Consider the following 24088-nt stretch of genomic DNA (forward strand, 5'->3'; position numbering starts at 1 on the left):
TTCCAGCGAAGGGTTTTGTTAACTGCTCCTACGTTACCAGACTGAATGATGGCTTAGTTAAATAAGCCAGCAGAGTCCAGGACACTGCAGTGGAATGCACTGAACTCTCGCCTGTGAGATGCAGCAGGCTAACTGCCTATACCTCTGCAGCTTCCTACAGGTCATTCACGATTGCCCAGACAGTTCACTACTGTGAATTTGTTTATCTGCAGTGTCCGTCTGAGATGGAGGCTGGCATTTGCACTGTAAAATCATCAGGACTCTCAACACCATGAAATGTGAAAAAAGACTGAATCTCCCACCTATAGCTTAAGCTTCAGAGATGCATATTCTCCCTAAGCACACCTTTGCTCTTCATACGCACTCTATACTAGTATACAGACTCTAGACTTACACACAGAACCCCCTATCCTTACATGCAGATTTGATACAGTGCTTGTACACAGACGTCTCACATGCATTCCCACCCCCATGACCCCAGCTCATGCACCAGGCCAGTCTTCACGTCACATGCAGCATTCAGCAGGCCAGCGGGCAGGCAATACCATCCTTCAAGAAAGAGGGGGCGGTCCCACAGGCAGACTGAGAGAGACGGGAGCAGACGGAAGGATTTGGGAAAGGTAAGGGAAAAAGGGAATGTTAGCAAGAAGAAAGCCAAGAAAAGGGAATGAACGTCACACAAACCAAAATGGACAGAAGAGAAGTGACGGGGGGAGGAGGGGGGGGGGGGTGGGAGAGGGAGTGAGAGAGCGGAGACAGTAAAACACAGATCGAAAGGCAGGCATGCAGGGTCCAGTGATGGCAATTCAGGAGATGGAGAGGACATGGGAATCGCTCACTCGGGGACAGAGGAGCTACAGCACCTCAGGACAGAGCTGGAGAGTCACTCCACTCTTATCACCTTGTACGGTGCAACCAATCGAGCTCAGCCCATCAGCCAGACAGAGAATACAGCCTGGAGTGGCTCAGCCAGCTCTGCAATGGGGATCTGCTCTGTGCCATGAACATGACGGGTGACCGCAGGGGAGAGCTGCATCTCTGCTGCATGCCCAGGCTCCATGCAGGAGGAGGAGGAGGAGTGGGGAGGGGGGGGGGGAGGGAGGAGGAGGCGGCCAGCAGAGAAAGCAAAGGAGAGGAGGAGAGGGTGAGGGGGTGAGAGGGCGCCCCCTGGTGCGTGGCTACCTTGTTCCACCAGCCCAGCGGTAGTGCCGGCGGCAGCGGCAGTGACTGTAGCCGGAGCCGTAGTCTGCCGGCCCACTGTTAGTGTCACACAACACCACAACAACAACAACGACGACAACAACAACCGAGAGAGAGAAAGAGAGAGCAGAGGGGAAGGAGAGAAATACCATCGTTAGTCAGCAAAAGGAATAGTCAGAGAGACGCCAAACTCTCCTTCCCGCCAGAAATGCTATCCGATTCATCGCTTAAACAGAGGAAGAAAGAAACTAGGACCATTTCTAGGGAAATCCCTGACCCGGAGCCTCTGCAGTCACACTGATTTCAGAATTCACAAGCTGCAGAATGTCGTAGGAACATTGCTTATCTTAAAGCACCACAAATATGTTATTGTAACTGTCTGCGCGTTACAGACAGTCTGGGCATGTTGTTCTGTATTTGTCGTCTATACCCACCCAGTTTGGAATGTGCTAACTGTGTCTTTGTGTCTCGGCTGCCAGCGATGACTCCTGTACCGCACAGGGAGGAAGAGGAAGAGCTCTGGTCTGGCTTGCCCCTGCCCAATCTTTTCGCCCCCCACCGACAGCGCCCGCCCAGCTGTGTGCCCTCACCTGGGCGATGCCAGCTCGGCCCAGCCCTGTCTGGGCTCCAAACGAGCACCTTTTACTGGAGGAACCACACGGCACAGCCCCTGCCTGTCCAGATTTATTCCCGGTAAACTGAAAAGCGGGAATTATTCAACTGACAGGCCGTGCCACAAAAAGTATAAAAAGCTCGGAAAAGTGTCTATAACCACAGTTCAATGGCGGTATTACCTCCAAAGTACATCGGCGCTGCCTGCAAAAGAAACAAGCTTTCACACAACCCGGGGAAAGTCCTGCTTAGATACTTTAAAATGGCATTCCTACCAGACAGAGGTCTGGAACCGACAGCTGATCTGGAAAAGAGCCGTGTACTTTTATATATCGAAAGCTCCACCCATTCTCATGGGGGGGACACGTGCCCCCAAATCCCCGTGCTCCCACTAGCCCCCAAAACGCTTTGGTGTCACGTGAGATGACATCTATGCATTAACAGCACTAAAAAGCCTTAAATGACTCCTCCAAAAACCCTGAAGATAAGATAATTACAATAATAATAATGACGGTGATGATAATGATAAGGTGTAAGACAGCACACATTCCTTGCTCACCGGAGGACTGGGAGAGCTCTGGGAAGGGGGATTTGTTAACACCCTGCTGTGCAAGAGAGAGCATGACCACCCACGACAAAGACCCGAGCAGCCCTGACCCTCTCCAGGCTGCTGTCGGAGTGCATCAGAACAGGCAGGTTTCACTGCGCAGTGCGCAAGAGTGCGCAGGAGTGCCCAGGAGTGTGCAAGAGTGCGCAGGAGTGCGCAGGAGTGCGCAAGAGTGCGCAAGAGTGCGCAGGAGTGTGCAGGAGTGCCCAGGAGTGCGCAAGAGTGCCCAGAAGTACGCAAGAGTACGCAAGAGTACGCAGGAGTGGGCAGGAGCGTCAGCCGCAACTCTACCTCCAGGCACCCTGCCGCCTGCCGGCACACAGGGCGTCACGACGTGGACAGTTCCCTGCCTGCGCCACGCACACATTTGAGAAAGAAGTGCCGCAGCAGCTCGCGAAGAGAGTCTAATCTTGACGGAGTGGGCGCGAATCGACCCCTTTCTTCGCTCCGTCCCTTCACTGCCGGGACAGAGCTTGGGGCTCCACTCCGCTGGGACTGTGCTTCCTCAGGGTTTTGTACCCCAAAAATGACCGTCATTGCCCGCCTCCTACAAATCTATCAACGGATTCCTACTCTGCTGGTTTGTAACGTGGAGAGGTCTCCTTTTACAGACGGTGGCTTTTTTTTCCATGCAAAGCAAACTGGACACCCGCTCTCTGACAATCTGACAGTGACCTTCTACAGTAGTCCAGTTCAATCGTCCTCTGCTGTGGACACTAGCCCAGTCTGCAGCATTGCTGTCTGGTCCAGCGGCTCCCTCACCCAACCACCCCGCTTCACCTTCGCCGTCCCCTCGAGAAGGAAAGGGCAGCATCAGTGGGTCTGACAAGCCACGCTCTGGAGGCTACCAACAAATATTGGCGTTTCTAAGTTTTGACGGCTCCCTTCCTTAGACCCCTTGCTCTCGGCTCTCTGCAGCTTTCAGCAGGGACTGTCACAACACCGGCAGGGTGCTGTGTGCTTTTCAAACCCAGCACTTGCTGCGTGGGAGACTGTACTGTCACCAGCATTTCAAGGACGAGCCTATATCCTGTGCCTCGGGCGGTTATATCAACTCCCTACTCTACTCCTGACTTTCCGAAGGCGTTGAAGGGTTTCTAACAGGTCAGGGCAGAAGGCTTACTTGTTAGGGCTAAGGGAAGTCCAAGCCTCTATCTTCAAAAGTGTTTTTACTGAAATGGATACTAAGGTTGAAATATAAAAGGGCAGGTATCACACATGACAAGTGATCTTGCCTTGGAATGCTGTAAAAATGTAACTTAGGAAAACCAGGCCACCCGCACAGTTCTCTGTTGTTTCATCTGCTCAGACTCTTTGCCACCCTGTCTCCCTCTCTCCAGCAGGAAAGGCACTGTGAAACTCCGCCTCTGGTGGACGAGAGGGGGTACAGCGGCAGTGAAGCTCCTCTTGAGCATAACCTTCAGAAACAGTGCTCTCTGCCATCAGGAAGTTAATTTTCCTGCCCCCAACGCAATTTGATTAAAATGAGCTGCGAGACTCCCCGCTAGAGGATTTTTTTATTCCCTTTTCTAGGACAGTCACCAGAAATGACAATAGACGTAGGAAGCAAGCATCCCAGCTACAATAAGCAGATGTGAGAGGTGACAGTAAAGAAAGGAGGCGTGATGTGACCCGCTGCTCAACAGTCCCCACGACAGTGATGTGTGAAAGACAGCTCAGCCGAGTCATGAACTTATTCTACACATATTCCTCACTCACCAGAGAAGTTCCTCGTAGCCAGCATGGTGGTGAGGATTGCCCCCTGCAGAGGAGAGAGAACTGGTTGATGACAGAAAACAGAGTTCAGAGAAGAGGCTAGTGCTCACACTGGGATGATATAATTACCCCAGTTAGTGGAGTACCGCATGGACCTGTATTTGGACCACTGCTCTTCCTACTGTATCAATGATCTAGACTCTGGTAAACCAGTCAAGATTTGCAAACACCTGCAATACGATTTCTTAAGCAAGTGCAATGTATCAAATGCAGGTAACAGAAATATAAACTATAAATATAACATGGGAAATACTGAATTAGTAGAGGCTACTCATGAACATGACGGAGGTGCTTGCAGTATGTTACGTTAACATTTTCTAGGAAATGTCGGGAAGCAATTCAGAAGACAAAACGTTGGGATATGCAATCGTGCAGAATTTCAACGAGGTATGTTATGTTGAAATTGTGCACTTTAACAAGTGACACCACAATTACAATAGCAGAAAACTTTAATTTCTACATTACAAAAGATTATACTGCAGCTCTGGAATTGGTTCAGGTTTATTCTGGGGCTGAAGGGAGAGCCCCACACTGACAGGCTGAACAAACTGAGCCTTTTTTGAACAGAGATGTCTAAGGCACCCGATACAGGTGTTCAAAATCCTCAAAGGTCAACCCATCAGACTTCTGAAACATGAACCAGAGGACACAAGTGAAAACCATTTGTACATGCATTTTAAACCGAGAACAGGAAGGACTTTTAACAAAGGTCTGTGGGGGTGTGGGACAAGCTGACCAGCCATGCCTTTGAAGTCAATACCTGGGCATCTTTCAAGAGAGAGCTGGAGGATGTCCTTTAGATCAATTAGCTCATTAGCAACCAAATGAGCTAAAGAGGATGAATGCTCTCCTCTCGTCTGTAATTATTCCTCTGCTCTTGTTAGGTCTGACAATGGTGAATTGCTTTCACTTCACTCTCAATATAGTTCGTGTTTCTTAGTCCCCAAATCCATCTCCCACAGCACCTACACTTTCCCCCTTTGCTTATTTAATGTAGTCTGTCTGAACCCTGCAGACAGGCATAGGTACAGGTGACCAGACATCAGTTAAGATCACCCACTGGTAGCAGATAAGGAGCACTTTCTGCTCATCGGGTTTCCAGAAGCACAGAAGTATCTCATCAAGCTGCGCAAGAACACGAGGAGAAGCTCAATACTCAGTCAATAGAGAAGCAAATGGAGGAAGGGATCGATGACACTGCAGACAGACCTTGAGTTTCCTCCTGGCGTTGAATTTCTTCAGACACTCTACTGTCTCCTGTCTGTGCATCATGGAGGCCACTGTGGAGCGTTGCTGTGAGAGCAGGAGATCAGAGAGGGGTGTCACACAGGCATGTTTTATTAATGGTGGCAGTGGTAGAAGCACTCATAACTATCTATGCCTAATTTAGTGCCATGTTGAGAGCAGAACGGAGCTGCTGATACACAACACACTCGCACCAGCTCTGACAGCACAAACATAGCACTGCAGTTCTTGAAAAAAAATGACAATTCATATAGCTTTAATATAGTACAAACAACTGTAATGGTATTACAATTTTACTGCAAAAACCTGGACTCTTGAAGGAAGAGATACTGATGACCTATTCTACTGTCTTTAATGTATGACTAGAGTTTCAGATAAGAGAAGCTGAGACTCAGATGCGATGGGTGTCAATAGAATGGTCTCCCCAGGACCCCAGGGGTCAGTGTTGAGAGGGTGCAGGTGGCGATACTCACGCAGACCCATGGGTGCTTCAGGGCCTCCTGTGCAGTGATCCGCTTGGCGGGGTTGATGGTCAGCATCTGGTTGATGAGGTTCTTGGCTTCTGGAGTGACCGTGTCCCACTCGGGGGAGGGGAACTGTGGGAAGGAGAAGGTGGGGTTGGGGGGAGAAGCCGAGTTTGGGGGGACGACCGTGCAGATCTCGCGCCACAACCCACACAAGAGGACCAGGTGACCCCCAAAACACAAGAGAGGTTCCCAGAGGTCACACACGTGCACGCACAAAGGCTCAGGCACAGAATAAACAGAAACCTTGACCTGCCCGCCATTAGCAAACTAATTTGGAATTAAAACCTGGCCACAAGTCAAAGTTTTAATCTGTGTCAGTCTCCAGCCACAGGTTGAGTAAAACACCTTTTTTTTTCTGTTAAGTCTGTAAAAAGCATACGGTCACCCCAGCACACCTGTAGCTGCTGAGAGGTGAGCAAAACATTCACAGGCTACAGGCTGCAACAGTCTGAGTGGCTAAAACTGTGATGATCACAAATAGCAAAAAAGGATAGACAAATCTACAAAAAAATCAGTTTGGGTAATTACGTCAGGCTGCATCGCACTATTTAATCTAAGCGAAAGTCAGAAACCCTTGACTTTAGGGGGTGTTCAAACTGGTATCTGTGACTGGAAGACTGTAACAGTCTCTCCCTGTCCTCACGAACTGAGACAAGGCACACTCACATCATAGGCTCCTGCTTTGATCTGCTGGTACAGCTTGTGCTGGTCTTCATCCCAGAAGGGAGGATATCCCACAAGCAGGATGTACAGAATCACACCTGTGGCACAAACAGAGGCAGAGTGAGAGGGAGAGACAGAGACACACATACCGCCTACAACAAGAGGCAGGAAAGGACTGGCAAGCCACTATCGCTACTGTGATGCAATCAATGGTGCTGAAGAGCTCCTCTAAAACAGTACTAATCAATGGCAATTAATAACAGCATATGATTAAAGAAAAAAAAGATAAGATGGAATCCTGAAAGTATTAGCAACCAGATAATTCCAAAATGATCATGCTGCCAGATAATGTCTTGATGAGCTTTTATCCTTAAGCACGTCATAGCACAGACCCAGACTGCTTCCAGGCAAGAGCAACCGAGAAACAGACGCATCAGCTTCGCAAAGTGTTAAATGAATTGTACACTCATAGTGTGCCACGTAAGCTGGCTTTTCAGACTCGATATCGCTGAAAGTGCTCTCTTTTCAAGAGAGCGCGTCTGAGTGGCAACATGAATCACAGCTCTCACCGCACGCCCAGATATCCACGGGCTTCCCGTACGCCTCCTTCCGCAGGACCTCTGGAGAAAGGTATCCTGGCGTCCCAGCAAACCCTGCCGGGACAAAGAGGGCTCGGCTCAGAAAGTACGGTTCTGTGCCGCGGACAGGCTCAGTCACGGCAACCGCAACAGTTGTCATAAGAGCGGTCATTCAGATTGCAAAGTTGGGGGGGCACACTTATTCGGTATTGCGAAACTAAAGTTTTACCTTGCAGCTGATATCAATATGACTCACTGTCAAGGCTGTTGACAGTGCTGTCAGCTGGCACTCCAGTAGTGATAAATGCAAAGATAACTGTCAGGTACACTGTCAAGAATCAAGTCCTACAGAGGATTACACAACTCTGCAACTGGAATCGCACTGGCTGCTCTTCAGCTGAAAACCTTTCACTGTGTCACAGGCCATTATCAATTGTTGAAGCCTGGAGCTGCTCCACATTTGAGAGTCTAATCCATCTGCCATGAAGTTTAATAATTAATCGCCTGTATTGATGATGTGCAACCCCCTTCTGTTGTTCTCTGGAGTGATGGTGTGACCCAGGTGCGTACGTACCAAACCAGGCCTGCTGATCGCCCTGCACCTCAATGGCCAGCCCAAAGTCAGCCAGCTTCACAGCAGCATTCTTGCACTTACTGGCCAGGAGCAGGTTCTCTGGCTGGGGGAGAGAGAGGGGTGTGGAGGGTATGGGGGGAGGTCAGATTACAGCTGTACAGCTGCGATCCACGCATACTGAAAGAAACGTGTATCCTCTCGCACCCACTAAGTTCTTGTACAACAGTAATTATTAAAACAAACCTTACTCACAGACCTTACAATTACATACACACTCACTCCACACGCAGCACAGAACACATTCACATAAACACACATACTTTCAAACAGCAAATGCAGCGTCACATACCAACAAAATAGCAGATCACACTGTCGCAGATCACACATATTCAACAAATATTGTGACACACATTAACACAGACCACACACGCTCTCACACACATGCTCCAAATATAGCCAAACACAATAACATAGACCATGTACACACATATACACAATCACATACACACTAGCACAGACCGCTCAGACTCTCAACAAATACAGCAACATACAATAGCAGAGAGCATGCACACTCATATATATAATCACATATACTAGAACAGACCACGCACACTCATATATACAATCACATATACTAGCACAGACCACGCACACTCATATATACAATCACATACACTAGCACAGACCAAGCACACTCATATATACAATCACATACACTAGCACAGACCACGCACACTCATATATACAATCACATACACTAGCACAGACCACGCACACTCAACAAATCCAGCAGCACACACCAACACCGACAGCACATACTGTACTCTCTCACACAGAAAATCAAGTGGCACACTTACACCATGCACACACAAACCCACACCATGCCGTCTCACAATTATAAACTGACAAGCACACAACCGAACACACTGCCAAGCACGCATTTATAAGCTAACATGAACTGACAAAAGCACAGCAGGACAGACACCAACGCACAGGAACACACTTGCACATAACATACAGTACAGAAGCACCCACACAAACTCTGATTGACAGGCAGACAACATGCCCACACAGCTGAATGGAAAGCACATGACTCTGCTTTCAGAATGGGGAAGAGAACTCTACCACTGCACCTGCAATGAGGGAAAGTCAACTGCCTGGCGAATCTTTCAACTTGGAAACTGCCCCGCAGCTGTCTTCGTGAAAAACAGTCTTGCAGGGGATGATTTTTTTTCTTATTTTTGGGCTAGAAACTGGGAGAGGAGCTCTGGTCCCTTTCTGGCTGTCCCAGATTAGGGTTGCTCATTAATCTCTGTCAGCACACGGTTTTAATTGTGCCATCCCCGCTGGCAGACTAGCACACTGCAGATTTTGCTGGCGGTGCTTTTTTTAAAAATAAAAATCACACTTCTTTACGCACTGCATTTTATTTTTATCTTGTCCTCTGCCGAGGCAGGTGAAAGAGGCACACGTGCACACACGCACACACCTGCAGAGTGAACAGGTACTGTGCCTACAGTACACCACACTGGCTGAATTGATCATCGTCGTGACTACCTCTGCATTGCAGCTGCTCCTGTCACTACTGTTGCTAATTTCCCTCTTAGAGAAAAGCACCGAGGAGTCTCAACTCCTCGTCTGCTAGAATACTGAAGCAAACTGGGGTTTCTCTCTGCTGCAGTCTTTGGCGCATCTTTATTCCAGCGTACCAACTAGGAGGCTAGAAGGTTACCGTTTCTGCACTTCTGGCCTGGAAAAATGTCCCCTGCTTGCCTAAATTGCTGTACTGCCTTTTTAAAATTGGCTTCAGTTTTTGTTTCAAGAAGATTTATTTTCTTCTCTTGCAGATCAATGTTGTCAGGCAAACATTGTCCCTGTACTCCCCCCACGCCACCTCTGTCTTCTGTGGGATTGGGGAACTAAAGCTCTGTTTCCTGACAGAAGGCCCACTTGTTGGCATTTTCTTTTCCCCTTCTTTCCTGGCACGAAAAAAGGAGGACAAAATGAGTCTGGATCTCAGCTTTCTGATGGGGTGTCCCTTCCCCGTTGCACAGGTGCTCCGAGATGCGGAACGGGACAGCCCACTATTTGACATCTTAAAGCCCTGAGTATCAATCACGGCGTGCTGATTGCACAGACGCCCAGGAGGTGCTACAAGCAGCCAGGCACCTGTCCTGGCGAGGGGTGGCGTATGAAGGAACAGGAAGGCAGACTCCTTTCAGCCCAGAACAGAGCAGAGGCAGGCAGTGAAGCATGGCTTACACACTGCGTCCTCCTCGCTCCACAAAACCACGCACACACGATAACTCAGCCAGTGCTGCACACAAGAGCACGCACACTCCAGATGAAAGCACAAAGGTGCACATGCCCAGTACCCCACTGTTGACATACACAGCACTGTAGGCCATTGCTACTTAATATACTGTTTTGATCAAGCATATTTACTCACGATTAATCATGATCCTATTTCACTCATAGAATAACAAATGATATGGTCTTAGATCTGTATCCAGATCCCTGCAGAGCTGGTTTGTCACTCTACAGGTTTGCCAGAGTTTGCACTCCCTTACATAGGCCCGGTCACATATGACCCAGCTCGCACATGCTTGTCAAATCGCTCACATTTCTCCCTCCATCCGGCGCTAAGCAAGCAGGTTAGGTTTATCACTCTGCAGTGGGAATGAATCGGGGGGAGAAAGTGGAGTTAGTGGGCGAGAATAGAGCTGTGTGAACTCTGGAGTCCAGAGTGGAGCAGACAGAACCCATACCAGATACCTCCTGGCATCACTGCCCAGGGAAGCACTTGCTGGAGTTTTTTAAACTGAATCAAGGCAGAAAGGGCAGTAGCTGCTTTTTGATTTTTCTTGTTGTTTGTCCGCTGGTGAAAGGTACAGTAAAGGTCAGAGTAAAACTGAAATCATGATGGTATGTTCTTGCACAGATCACAAGAACCACATTAGCTAGGAGGAGCAGAAGGCTACTGACATACAGTACATATGAAACCGCACCAAGTTACATCATCGCAGCTAAATACTGTAAGAAAGACGAAGGAACATTGATCTCGCATAATTCCGGGTTCACTGAACTTCAACACAAGAGTGTTTCCCTGAAACATGAAAAGAAAGCTGGCATTCCTTGTCTGGCATGACACCATGCCTTTCAACACTGGGTGCAATACTTTTGCAGCAAACAGATGTCCCCACAGCTTCACGAGAGGGCACTTAGAAAAAGAATTCGAGTTCGTGCTGGGCTGGAGAACTGGCGCCTTCACTGAACACGTGGAGGCTTCTTGTGCATGTAGATATAAGGAAACAACTAAAAAAATATGAATACAAAAAGGGGTGGAAAATATATTTTGGTTTTAACTTTTGCTTAATTTTATATTGTTTTATATTATGTCTAATTACCTGGAGCCCAAACGACATTCAAAACAAACTCAAATCATTGCTCCTCCTGCCAGCTGTAATTTATAAAGTACTTCATGGGAAGTTTCCAGAGGTCGCCCATGCCTCTGGCAAAAACAAAAATGCCAAGAACTACCTGAATTTGTAATTGTGTGACTGGTGGACATAATTAATAACATAATAACATAATGTGAGTTCAAGTACAGAAGCAATATCCCACAAAACCAACTGATTTCCGATCAACAATTCCAATTCTGAACACCTCCGTGTGGTGAAATGCAAACAAGTCCTCAGACTGGTGGGGAGGTTTCCAGTTCTCGGCCAAAGGGACTGTTTTATTTCACTTGATAATTGTGCACAGAATCCCGCTGTCTTCAGCTCCAAACCATCTCAAACCGCAGACATTTTCAAAGGCCCATGAACCCATTTCAGAGGTCGACTTTACTATGACTATGACCCACACATTACCGCCATGTGCTGTTAAAAAAACACTGGGGGCTCTTTTGCCACTCTGTGAGTTTGACTGAGTGCAGCCTGTTCTTCAGTAGCACGGTGCACAGAACGAGCTGCCGGAAAAGAAATCAAGCCAAGCTGGGCTGCTTTCAATACTCTTACGATGCAATAGTTCACTGCCATCTTATCCACTTCAATTTTTAATATAATTTTAAATTTCTGTTAGTTTTTTTTTCTATTTTGTTTAGACAATTTCTACCAGTACTTATTAATTAGAAATGAAACAGCAGTCGGGCTAGTTCCGAGTGCAGGCTGAGCCCTACAGGACACACATGATCGGTCTGAAGCAATCGACTGCCTGTGACAGTCACTGGCTCTGCACCCCCAGGGCTGAGTTAGCCAGGGAATCGGCTGGCGGCCTGCAGCACCTGGGCACCTGTAAGCTTGCAGCGTTGGCAGTGAGAGTCGCATCACTCCTCCCCAGCAATGCAAACTCAGCTGTGGGCGCACTGGGACACCCCGTGTGAAGCACAGGGCGCGAGGACAGCACACAGGAAATCCTCCTTCCCCCGGCAAAAGTGAGCAAGCCGACCGACAGCTGCTGATTTCAAGGCTGTGGGGACTGCTGAGAAGAAAACGTACTGGCTCTGCAATTCCAATCCAAAGAAAAGATAACCGTGATCATTATGGCTACAGAATACCGCCTTCCGACCGTCAAGTCGGCGACAAAGAACCGGAGATCAGTAAGCGATGTGCTTTACCTCTCTGAGCTCTGATCTCTCTCCATGACCCAAAGCAAGGGCTGGTGCTGACACAATGGCAATCGAGGGCCTGGGCTCACCTTAGGCGACCTCATCCTTGCATCTACGCACATTGCTCGGTGAAAGGGACTGTGGTGCGATCGTGTGAAGAGATGAAAGGAAAATCTGCCCCGACTGTCTTTAGGCGCCAAGTCCCCTGTGACCGTCACATTGTTGAGGGTTTCACAGGAGGTATCTGGGCAAAACTAGTCATTCTGTTCTATCATGTGGTGTTCTATATCCCAGATGAGGGATCAGAAAACGCTGGAGGAAAGATGGTTAGTGGCAATGCCACCCTTGTGGAGCAAAGCAGAGAGAGCACAGACGGGAAGATCAAGTGAGCACTCTGGACTGAGGACAAGCAGCTGCATTCCCTGCCAGCACAGGTTTCTGTCCATAACCACTTTCCCTCATTGCTCACAAACAGCACTGATGTGCTCTGGGCTTCTTTTGGACAAAACTGTTCTACAGATGAATCTCCTGTGGTAGTGGCAGCAAATCTTCACAGCACTGGAGAGGGGATGACAATAAGCACTATATTTTCTTAACATGCAAACCTCCACACTTCATCATCTACATATTTGCAAAACAACTCCTATACCTCCTTGGATGAAATTGGATATTACATCTTCGAAAAGGTTGAAAAAAAAGATTGCACGCTGACTATTCAAAGAAACATAACACACAAAGGGTTAAACTTCAGCAGTATAAAAAGTCTTCCTTTTCATGCAGAATAGGCACACATGCTCAATGCAAGACAGCACAGCTAGCAAGCCATACACAGCAGACTGCACGGGAAGGCCAGTCAGATTCATAATTCCGAATCATTCCAGGTCTCTGAAAAATATCTGCTCCCCTGTACAAGGTGTGGTGCAGATTACATGTGGTCACAAAGGCTTGGAGGACACTCACGCAATCTGACCGAAAGCACAGTTTAGGACACCAGTTAAAATATCTTTGACATCCAACACAGCTAACAAATCAAAAAAACTTTGGGAAAAAGGCACAATTACAGTAGTTTTGTTCCCCCATCAGATGAGTATAATTGCAAAGGCACTGAATACATGCACACAGCATAGGATAACCATAAAAAAACTTATATGGTAAAAAATTAAAGGAGACTTTATCTCCGTCATCGGGCACGACGTGAGACAGTAAGGGACGATGCTCAAGGTGCTTTCACAATGCACTCAAACCTGTATTGAGGATCACCTGGATCAAAGGCCCAGCTGTCTACAGTGACTCAGTCACTTCGTGTATGACCTGTAATTGCCTGCCTACAGTGAGCATACACTCCACTGATCGTGGCATATAGAGTGCTGTATAGTCATCAGATAATCCCTGTGACTACAATTTAAATCAGGTTAAAAAGCCATTTGTCTTCTAATTACCAAACTAAAAATACTGAATACTGGCCATGCAGCCTACAGGATCTCTGCTTTATTTTTGATCCTACTGGCAGATATGATGAGACCGCATTAATCCCAACATCTGACAACTCACCAGTCCACACAGGTGTACCTATTGGTCTTCTGAGTTAAGTCGTGCTGCAATGGACTAGACTTCACAATTAACTACTGGGGTCCAGAAATGAACTGCAGCAGCCTCATTTGACTATTCTGCACACAAACTAAGTGTTGTTATGTCTGTGTGTAGCACACAGCACACATATATATATACATCCAAAAAACTATGCTTGTGCTAAAAGAATAAATTAAGCATCCAAAAAGCAACAGCTTTCAGAAATCGTGAATGAGATCTTAAATACAGATATAGGTATTTGAATAAAAGACTCCCCTTATAACACAAGCACAAACTACCCAAGTCTGTGCTTCCATTCTCTTAATGAAATTTGTCACACAACGAAAGCCACAAAATCACACCCATTTACAAACACCCACACAGAGAAATTGACACACACAAAGACACACACGCACACACCGGACACCACATCACATGACCTGTCACTCACCTTCAGGTCTCGGTGCACCACGCCCATTTGGTGGCAATGAAGCACCGCTTCCAGGATCTGCTGGATGCAATGACTGCATGCAAACACCAGGGGGCGCGTGTTAGTCAGAGCAGCGCTACAGTCCCGTGCACAGGCCAGGGCAGGGTGTACTCAACACACAACTGCCTCTCTCAACCCAACCCAACACAACCCACTCCACTCTGCACCGGGAAGCTACACTGCCAAATTGATTAGTTGACTTAACTAATCAAGAGGCTGGATGGCACTGAGTGGGCCAGGAGCTGGGAGCTTTGCTTGGCTTTAAACCTGTACTTGACGTTTTTGCTAAATAAACAAACCTGATAGACACACATTGTAGTTATGATGAACAAATTAGCATTATGGCAATGCTTTGGGCACGATTTTGACAAAGATTTCATTTTCGCCCATGTAGACATAGCGTCCATAATCCTCGTTAATGTTATTTTCCATCAATGAGCTGTTGCCGCTTCAAAATCACAAAAAGAGGCAAAGATGTCTTTAGTCTCTGACAGGACAGGTGGGGAGTGTTGAAGCTCTGATTTGCTCGATACCTCCCAGACACTGAAGCAAGCAGGGGAAATGCAAACTGCGCTACCATTCAATTCTTGCAGCTTCTCACTTTTACAACATTCTGACACTTTCCACCGAGCAGCTACAGCTAAAGCCCAAGCTAGAGCTGGAGCTGCTTCACAGATTTAACTGGGGGGATAGTTATGAAAATTGAGCTATGCAGTTGTTGGGATATATCTATATTACTATAGATATATCGATATAGATTTTATATCTATATATACCATGTATTCAATATGCTTAAAACGCATGCACACGTGTTCTGCCGTAGAAAGTATAAACATATCCCCCATGCACAAATCCATGCTGTCTGTGCACTGGAGCTGGCTGGCAAGAATTGCCTGGTTCAGTGTCGTGGTGTTAGGATTTGAGATAGGGGGTGTCTGTCCTGAAAGAGTCCAGGTACAGCCCCACTGCCACTCCGCTGTAGTCTTCAGCACCTCTGGTGCCTGCACTTATTCCTTCACTCGAGTGGCGCACTGATATCCCAAGTCAGGGAGCTGATCACAAGACAGAAAGATCTTCATCACCCACCCACCCCTATTCCTTCCTCCCGGTAAAAAAACGGAGACCGAGAGAGAAGGAGAGTGGATCTTCCGTTTGAATATCTCAATTATTCATGACAACATGTGCTGTGAGAGCGTGATTCTCCATGCCTCGTTCCCTTGACTCTCACATGTTCTCTTCATAGATCCTGGCTAAGGGGGGTTGTGAACTGAGAGGCACAGCAAAAGACAGAGACCAGCAGGGAGGGAGACAGAGGGAGACAGAGGGAAGTGGAAAGCCGGAGATTGTTACAGTGTCTCTCTCCGTCCCCTGCAGTGATTTACTCTGCCCTAGCTGCAACAGCAGTAAAAGTTCAGAGTTGTAAATTAGGAGCCTGTGCTTGTGTTTTAAAGGTCTTAGGATGAATAAATACTGAGCAGGTCACATCACTGCCTGCTCTGTGGGCGGTGGTGTGTGAGTGCTCCTGTGTGCACACGAGCAGTTTCCACGAACGCCTCCGTTAAAGCGCCACATTCTGCTTTTCCACAGAGTATTGTTACACCGAGGGTCCTGCAGGTATCTGCACTCGGTGAGAAACATCTTTTTCACGTTGTAAGCCAACAGGTCTCATCCAAAAGCGAAAGGGGACCTAATAAGAGCAATGGAGCTGCAAGACGATATTTCCTGCCTGTCCCTGCAATTTAAAAGTACAGGTTTTTTCAGTACCCCACAACGAGCAGGAAAACACAGCCCTTCCAGACGAAAGCTGCCTAACCGCTAGTGCAAACACTGCCTCCTGGTCATTGTTGAATGGAACAGGGCGGGAAATCTCACCCTGCAGATTAAGACGCTTTAACAGGGTGACAGCGTCAGTGTGTGTGCTGAACTGACCTTGACCTTCTGCACTCATTTCAATGTATGAAACTTAATGCTTTTCTGGCCCCAACAGAGCCCCTTCACCAACCTCCCTCCTCTGTCGCCCGCTCAGCTCTCTGACCTGGGGGGTATAAAGTGCAGGTGTTTGGGGGCACTGGGAGGGCATGCAGAGGGACTGGACTTGGCTTGGCATCGTCGGATCATATATGTTACTGTCATACCGCCCCTGCCTTGGCCCTGAGCAGCAGTGAGCCTCTTGCCTTGCTAAGATTTGAAAGCAGTTAAAACTACTGCTTATGTCATCATGGCTGAAAGCAGACCTTTGTTTCAACCCTTTTCAGTCCAGTGGTCTGGCTGTTTTCGACTTGGCCCTGCAGTAGTTACTGAAAAAATGCAGTTGCCCCAGCCCAGGTACACAAAACTGACCCCTGGACTGCTAGGGCTTTTTTTTACGGATGTCCAGATATTCACTATCAAGCTGGTGTACTGCCATCAGAGATTAGCGCTGGTAAATTCCCGCAGCGACCATTTTTTCTTGGAACGAGTAACACAACTCAGAGTCTTAACAGTAACATATTTGCACACCTCATGGTTTAATTCGAGTTCTTTCCAAAGTAAAAAAAAAGATACACCAAAAAAACAGACATATATACACATCGGTAAATACACATACAGATGCACATATATGTAGGTGCTCAACCGTTTGTATATATATGTAGTGTATATCCACATATACATACAAACAACATGATTTTCAACCAATAATGCTTTACGACATGAAATAACCAAAATAAACAGGTCGGAACACAGGAACTAGTCCAAATAATGACACCACCAGCAATGCTGTATAGTCAGAGTCGGGGTGAAGGTTAGAGAGAGGGGGTGCATTGCCACAGAGTCAGACAGGGGGGAGAGAGCAGTCAGTGCAGCGGGAGCAAGCTCAGAGTGCTGGAGCCAGAGACAGACAGACAGACGCGCTGGTAGGGCCAGCCCAGGACATTACAGCACTACACATACTGACCTTCAGGTCCCTGTGAACTATGTCATGTTGGTGAATGTGATTGACACTGTCTAGAATCTGATGGATACAGTGACTGTGAAGACAAAACAGAGGGAGGAGAGAGGGATAGAAATGCAGGGGAGGAGGGAGAGGGAGCACAGGGATGGATCGGGAGGGAAGGGGGGAAAAGCATCGGGAACAGGAGGGGAGGAGGAGATGGAGGAGAGTGATGCGGAGTGGAGGGGAAACAAGGGAGGAGGAGGGAAGCAGAAGAGAGAGGGATATAGGGAAAGGGTAGGGGAGCAGCAATTAATGGGAATTGGTCCAGAGACGGTGAACAGCAAAGGGTAGGGAATGGAAGGCAGGAGAGAGGCATAGGGGACGGAGGAGGGCAGTGTAACAGGACAGAGGAAGAGAACAGGGCAGCACAGTCAAGGGAAGGAGGGGTGAGGAGAGGAGTGAATTCGGTGAGGAGGAGGAGTGAGGAGACAAAACAGTTTAAACAGGATGAGACTCTGAGACAAGGCTAACCACAACACTGCAGCACAGACCAGCCCGGCACACAACACAGAGAGAGAGGAGAGGGGAAAGAGACAGAGAGAGAGCAAGACAGAGGAGGAGAGAAAAGACAGAGGAGTGGGTGGCAGAGCAAGAGATAAAAAAGGGACACGGAGAGACGACAGAGCAATTGGAGGAAACGAGAGAGAGAGGAGGCAGCAAAAAAGAGCCAGAACAGAAGAAGAGCTTTGCTTGGAACTGTGTGCACTTGCCACTAAAAATGTCTTTCATGTGTCTTTGTATTTTCTAATCGGTAATCAATGAAAGATGAGCACACCCAACACCCACTGAGTAAGTGCCGTAGGTAGAAACCTCCGCCCCCCACTGCGTGGGAAATTTAATTTGAAATGTAAATGAAAATTATTTGTAAAAGGGAATAATAAGAAAACATCCAGAGAAGCTTTTTGACAGGACACTTTTGCACCCGTGTTTGCCATTCTAATAAAGGGTTAATCGGAAAAAACCACAAGCAAGTCCCTTTCTTTCGAGGATGTGACTAATGGCTGCAGCAGAAAGCCAGCTCGCGGGGACACCCACCCACTCAGTGTCTGTGGAGTGGGCAGGAGACGGACTGGGGCGAGAGGGGGTGCACCCAAGATCAGCAAACATACATCCTAACACCCCAGTACGACACGCCCAGCATGACACACGCACACACAAAGCCTTTGACAAGGGACAACGTATACTGTATAAGGAAACGTAGCCTGACAATGTCTCTCAGCTAAAATGGACATATTATAAACTGTACCAATATAGTTTTCATTACTTTTTTAATACTGCAGTACAGTCAGTCACCATATGCTTCTTAACATTTCTCCTCCTTGTGGGAAGACGCACACACACGCTCACCACCATCCAATGAGCACACACCCTGGCTCTGCAGGCTGTACAAGCCCTGCAGACAAACTGTATCCGATCCTTTTTTGGCCCTGCAGAAAAACTGTCTTTGTGTCAGATCCTTCTTTGAACTCTGAGCAGCACACAAGCCCCAGAAGGACCAAGAGCTTGTGAACAGACTTGGCTGCAGCAGCAATGAATTGTATGCTAGGCTCACATAGCTCTGCCTGGGGGGAGTGTTGACGATCCAGGAACTGGCATTGTTAAGGTTACTGGAGAGGGGGTGGAGGAAGGGAGCTGCTGCCCCATGGTATCAGATGCCTTCAAGGAGTCAGGAACTACATGCACTGACCCAGACAAGCAGCATAATTAAATTCGATTAAATCTGATTAAAATGCCTTTCTATGTCTAGTTACGGGGATGATTCACCCCTCATGGTGGGCAAAGCTGAGAATGGCAAAGAAAGAAGACAATTTTCCTGCATCAGTAACAAATGTGTTTTTGCACACACACTCACACACATGCTCAGGGTGATCTACAGTCCTGTAAAACACAAAAGCAGCACTGGGTACAGAATACTTCCCTACCACACAACCACAATTCCAAAACCCCCTGAAGCCTCAAAAGAGTTAAGTCAGAATTAATAAGTGCATGAGAGGCAGACCCAGGCTCTAATTATCTTCACTAATTAAAGCCCTATTTTCTCCCTGTCTCCTAGGGAAAGGGGGATCACCGGTGGCCTGGATAGTGAGAAATGAACAAGGTTCGTTAACTGACCCACTGGGACATGGCTAATGGGAGAATGGTCCCACAGCCTCTCACCCCCAGTCCAAGCAGAGGGGTTACAGCATGTTACAGACACACAGGCCCACACAGGCAGCCTAAGCCATACACACCTGCTTCTCTCACTGCTCTGAAAAGCGCAGTACACCCACTGCACACCCACGGGCGCACTGCAGCCTCCCGTCACTGAAACAGCCCACTGAACACTCATCTGGCTGGAAAGGCCTTACAGCTGCACTTCAGCACAAAGCTTTGCAGAACAGAAACACGTCGGGCCCACAAAATTTGCTCATCAGGTCAGGAAGGAAAACCCACCCAGTTAGCAAAACTGGAATGGATCATGAGAAGAACTCTCCTAATGCAAAAGAAAGCTCGGGTCCCTGTTCCACCCCCAGTACTTCAGCCTTGTCGCTCTCTACAGCTGTAAGGAAAGTGCCCATCGGCATCCTGACGTGGGTGTTAAGTGACAGCAGAAAGTGTGGTATTGTGGTCAGTGCAGTCTGAACCTGTCTGCAGTTGAACACGACTTAACGTGACTCAGCTAGATCACTGTTCTGGCATCCACGAGTGGTGCGCGAGAGAGAGAGTTCAACAAGCTGAGAGGAAGAGAGAGTATTTGATAGGTGGACAGCTCGGAGATCAGAGCAGACAGCAAGAAAAAGGCTACCAGAAAGGGACAGAGAGATAGAGAGAGGCAGGATGGTGTCTGGACCTGGCTCTGAAATCTCTAGTTCTAGATTAAAAATCCTCTTTGATGACATGCAAGTTCAAAAAACAAGTGTGATATGTGACCCTTAAAACACAATGAACTGCTTAATTCTAGTTTCCAAAATGTTTTTCTTTCTTCCACATAGACACATCAGGCAATATTAATTGTTGTTAATTGTGCGTAAAACTACCTGCTGGCTAATTATTTATTGTGCAAACTACTGATTAGGCACCTTGACATATGGAATTACGGGAACACAAAGCAAGCTTTGCTGTGAGCAGAACATTGCTTCTGCAGCTCACGATGGAGGTGCAAGATTCCTCCAGTTTGTGTGCATGTGAGAGAGGGGGTCAGGGAGGCCAGAAGAGGCACAGAGAAGCTAAGGCAGAGATAGAGAGGAAAAGAGAAGGGAGGGGAGGAAGGAGGGAAACAGAAAGCAAGGGATGAACTTACCTGGCATCAGCCTCACTGTAGTATTCTCTGGCAACAATGTCTTCAAACAGCTCTCCTCCAGTCACCCTGTAACACACAGAGACACTATAACAGCTGGCAGACCGGGTGGTGAGCAGTACGCTAAACCAAGGACCAGGACAGCCGTGTTCTGTGGACAATGGACAAGCAGTAATCGACATCCATTTGCACAGACAAGCACTTCCATGTGGTTCAGCAGGGCCGACGTGTGGCTGGCGTGCCAGTCAGGTCCCGTGGCCAAGAAAGCTGGAATCTGAGCAACACCATTGGCTAGCTAATAGCTGGGTTGTCCTGGCAGAGACACAGGGTGGGCTGATGCCCCTGGAGCTGGGGGTCAGTTGATCTGGATATACTGTGCTTGACTTGCTGGGCACTTGGGAGCTTGAGGTGTTACTGCTGATACATCTGCTCATGTCCTCTCTGCAGTACCAAACAAACTGTTAAACAGGATTGGAGTAGCTAAATTTGAAAAATGCAAGGTAGCTTTGTGTGTTCTCCTTTACTTAAAAGCAGAGAACGAGTGATCTTGCTCACAGGGCTCTCCATTATGATGCAGCAGTTAGTGACACAGGAGTATTCAAATTGCACACAGCTTTATGCACTATGCTAATCTTCATGTTAAGAGCTCGGATACTGAAGGTACAAATAGTAGGAATGTCATCTCATTCTGTAATTATCTAGTTGAACAACTGCCTTGTCGGACTCTTAATTGGCACCTACGTGCAGGGACATAAGAAAGCGAAATTATCGGGGTAAGAAGAAGATCCCTGTTTCACAGCGATTACTGACAGACTTGCTTGTTGTCCTTCTGTCTCGGTCAGGTTCCGTTCTCTTGTGCTACGCGCTTCTCTGCCAGCCTTCCTTTTCGCTGCCGTCTGAGGGAATCCTTTCAACAGGATCTCGGCACACTGAGGGAAGCCCCTATCGGAGGAATCCCATCTGCTGGGCAGCCCAGGGCTGTTGCCATGGAAACGAGTCCGCGCTCAGGAACGCGGCGCGAGAGAGGGAGAAGGAGTGGGCCGACGGGACGATGGATGGATGAGACGTGACATTTATGGAGAGGGAACAGAGAGGTGGAGAGGGAGCGTGTGTGCGCGCGCGACAGCGAAGGATAAAAGGCAGCAGTGCCGGACAGAGGAGGAGGGACAGACACCAGCCGCAGAGGAAAGGAGGGAGGCAGAGAAATAAAAGGGGAGAGGGAAGGGAAGAGGGAAGGATGGACGACACTCACAGGTCAAAGAGGAGGTAGTGGAAGCCTTCTTCCGATATACTGTCATGGAGACGAACTGCAAAAGAGGAGGACATTGAATTACAGGTCTTCAAACAGATTCACAGACACCAAACGAAAACCACGTTTTCGTTTTGTAGTGAACGGTCTATGCTGTGTGGCATTGTCTGCTGTACTGTGTTGTCTGTGTCCTGAGAGAATGGCATGAAGAAGAATACCAACGCACACGTGCATAAGGCAGCAAACTCCTCTACTCCACACCGACTGACCACACAAATAGGCAGAAACAAACACACGCGCAACACGCCTAACGGTGACACATGCTCACAGACTCCGGAGGACAGAACCACACTCAATTCCCAGAAAGCTTTGCAGAACAGAAACACGTGCACGCAGACCCTCACCGATGTTGGAGTGCTTGAGCAGGCGGCAGATACGAGCCTCGCGCTCCAGCTTCTGGTGGTCTGGGGAGAGAGAAAGACAGAGACGCGTCAGGTGACGTCAGGAAGAGGGGGGAATCGGAGTCAGAGACGGAGAGAGAGACGGGGCAGGTAGTGCCAGCCGGGAAAGAGGCCGAGCAAGAGAAGGAGCCAGTCAGCGGGACAACGAGAGACAGCTGTGATGGGTGGTGTCTGCGCTACAGCTTTGGCGCCTCCTCTGGTCAGATGCCGGAAGCTCAGCAAGGCCGGGCCTGGTCAGTAGCGATATGGGAGACCTCTAAGGGAAACCAGGTCACCTCTGTCCATAGTGTCGGGACTATTGTCTATTGCAAAAAATTTTTTAAAGCGTAAACTGAAAACCAGAGGCGGATCCGATTTTATGGAAAAAGGCGCAGACTTACATGATAAAAGACAGAGTGCGGCAGAGAGAGAAAGAAGGGCACTAGTGAAAATACACTCTTACAGCCAGATCTACAGATTTAATCAGCACTGGAGTGAGGCATTAACTAGGCAGCGCTTACAGATGGCAGCACTCCACAGACCTCAATTCCACTGAATACACTGGCGGTGAAGTTGCAAGGCTACAGCCATGTGCAGGAACTGAGGGAGGGGGAGACTCGCAGAAGAAATACTGACAGCACTGCAGCCATGGAGTAGCTACAAAGAACGAAGCAGACTGAAACAAAGATGCACGTGGTCAACATGCTGATCGCTGCAACGATAAGAAAGGACCAATGGCAACCGTAATGAAACAGACACTCAGACATCAGGGGGTTTAGAAAGTCAGCCGGCCCACCCAAACAAGTAGGTGTCCATGAGAGCAGAGCAGACCATTCCAGCCATTACAGACACGGTGAGCCGATATAGCGCCTTCTGGCGTCTACGGTTGCTGTAGATGAGAGCACTCCCCAGGGGAGTCTTCTGTAGATCTGCAGTCGTCAATTTCACTGCTGCATGGCGCAGAGGTTTCAGGATGTAGTTCTTTCAACAGGCAAATTAGGTTTCGAAGCGGTATATACGATAGGTAATAAATCAATATACATTTGCAATAAATCGACCTACTTAGTCTGTCCTCATTAGAGTACAATCAGCTTTCATTTTACACTTGACTTGCAGCGTTACTGTGCAGTCTCTCTTCCCCTTTCCACTCCCCCTCCCCCTTGCTCATCTTTCTTGGTATCTTGTTCCGTCTCCACCTGCATTTATTTTCCGTGTGACCCCGCCCCCGCCTCTCCCTTTTCCCCACCTCTCTTCCTCACACACACACACACACACACACTCTCTCTCGGCGATCACAGCACACTGGGGGCCCCGAGCTGCGCTGGTCAACTGCCCGTGACGTGACAGGAATGGACGAGGCGGTCAGGGGAGCACACTGCGGCCTTCGCTGACAGATGGGTACCGCGGGTGGCACTGGTGCCCCGCACGGTCACCTGCCTCTCGGGAAGCGAGTTCTGTGCGAGATCCTGCAGGGTGACGAGGCAGCTAACGGGCAGTGTCCTCTCGCCCTGTCCTACTGCTCTCGGTCTGCTCAGGACGAGGGCTCACACTGCTCCTTCAGCCCTCAGATTCTACACAAGACCACTTTCAGGCTCTCCAGCCTTCAGCCCATCCACCGTAACCCCCACTTTCTGATTTTTCTTCTGTTCCAACGCTTCTGCCCTGCCTTCACTCTGCTATTCCTGTCTCTGGATTATC

General features: G+C 48.3%; 1 protein-coding gene across 19 annotated transcripts in view; it reads right to left on the reverse strand.

The window, feature by feature from the left end:
* LOC148839172 (calcium/calmodulin-dependent protein kinase type II subunit beta) overlaps positions 1-24088 on the reverse strand; it is a 79550-nt gene that overhangs the window by 40623 nt on the left and 14839 nt on the right. For 10 of the 19 annotated variants that reach the window (XM_088905015.1, XM_088904979.1, XM_088904952.1 and 7 more), the window contains exons 3-12: positions 22355-22414; positions 21954-22008; positions 20705-20770; positions 14412-14484; positions 7783-7885; positions 7200-7283; positions 6634-6728; positions 5914-6036; positions 5405-5488; positions 4139-4181 (exon numbers count right to left, since the gene is read on the reverse strand). In XM_088905015.1, coding sequence (XP_088761141.1) covers positions 4139-4181; positions 5405-5488; positions 5914-6036; positions 6634-6728; positions 7200-7283; positions 7783-7885; positions 14412-14484; positions 20705-20770; positions 21954-22008; positions 22355-22414 — 786 coding nt within the window. Of the gene's footprint in view, positions 1-1182; positions 1258-4138; positions 4182-5404; positions 5489-5913; positions 6037-6633; positions 6729-7199; positions 7284-7782; positions 7886-14411; positions 14485-17385; positions 17459-20704; positions 20771-21953; positions 22009-22354; positions 22415-24088 lie in introns of all 19 variants that reach the window. The other 9 variants (XM_088904961.1, XM_088904907.1, XM_088904883.1 and 6 more) reach the window with 3 other exon arrangements.

The sequence above is a fragment of the Atractosteus spatula genome, chromosome 2 (assembly GCF_055471065.1).
Source record: "Atractosteus spatula isolate fAtrSpa1 chromosome 2, fAtrSpa1.hap1, whole genome shotgun sequence".
Taxonomy (NCBI): Eukaryota; Metazoa; Chordata; class Actinopteri; order Semionotiformes; family Lepisosteidae; genus Atractosteus; species Atractosteus spatula.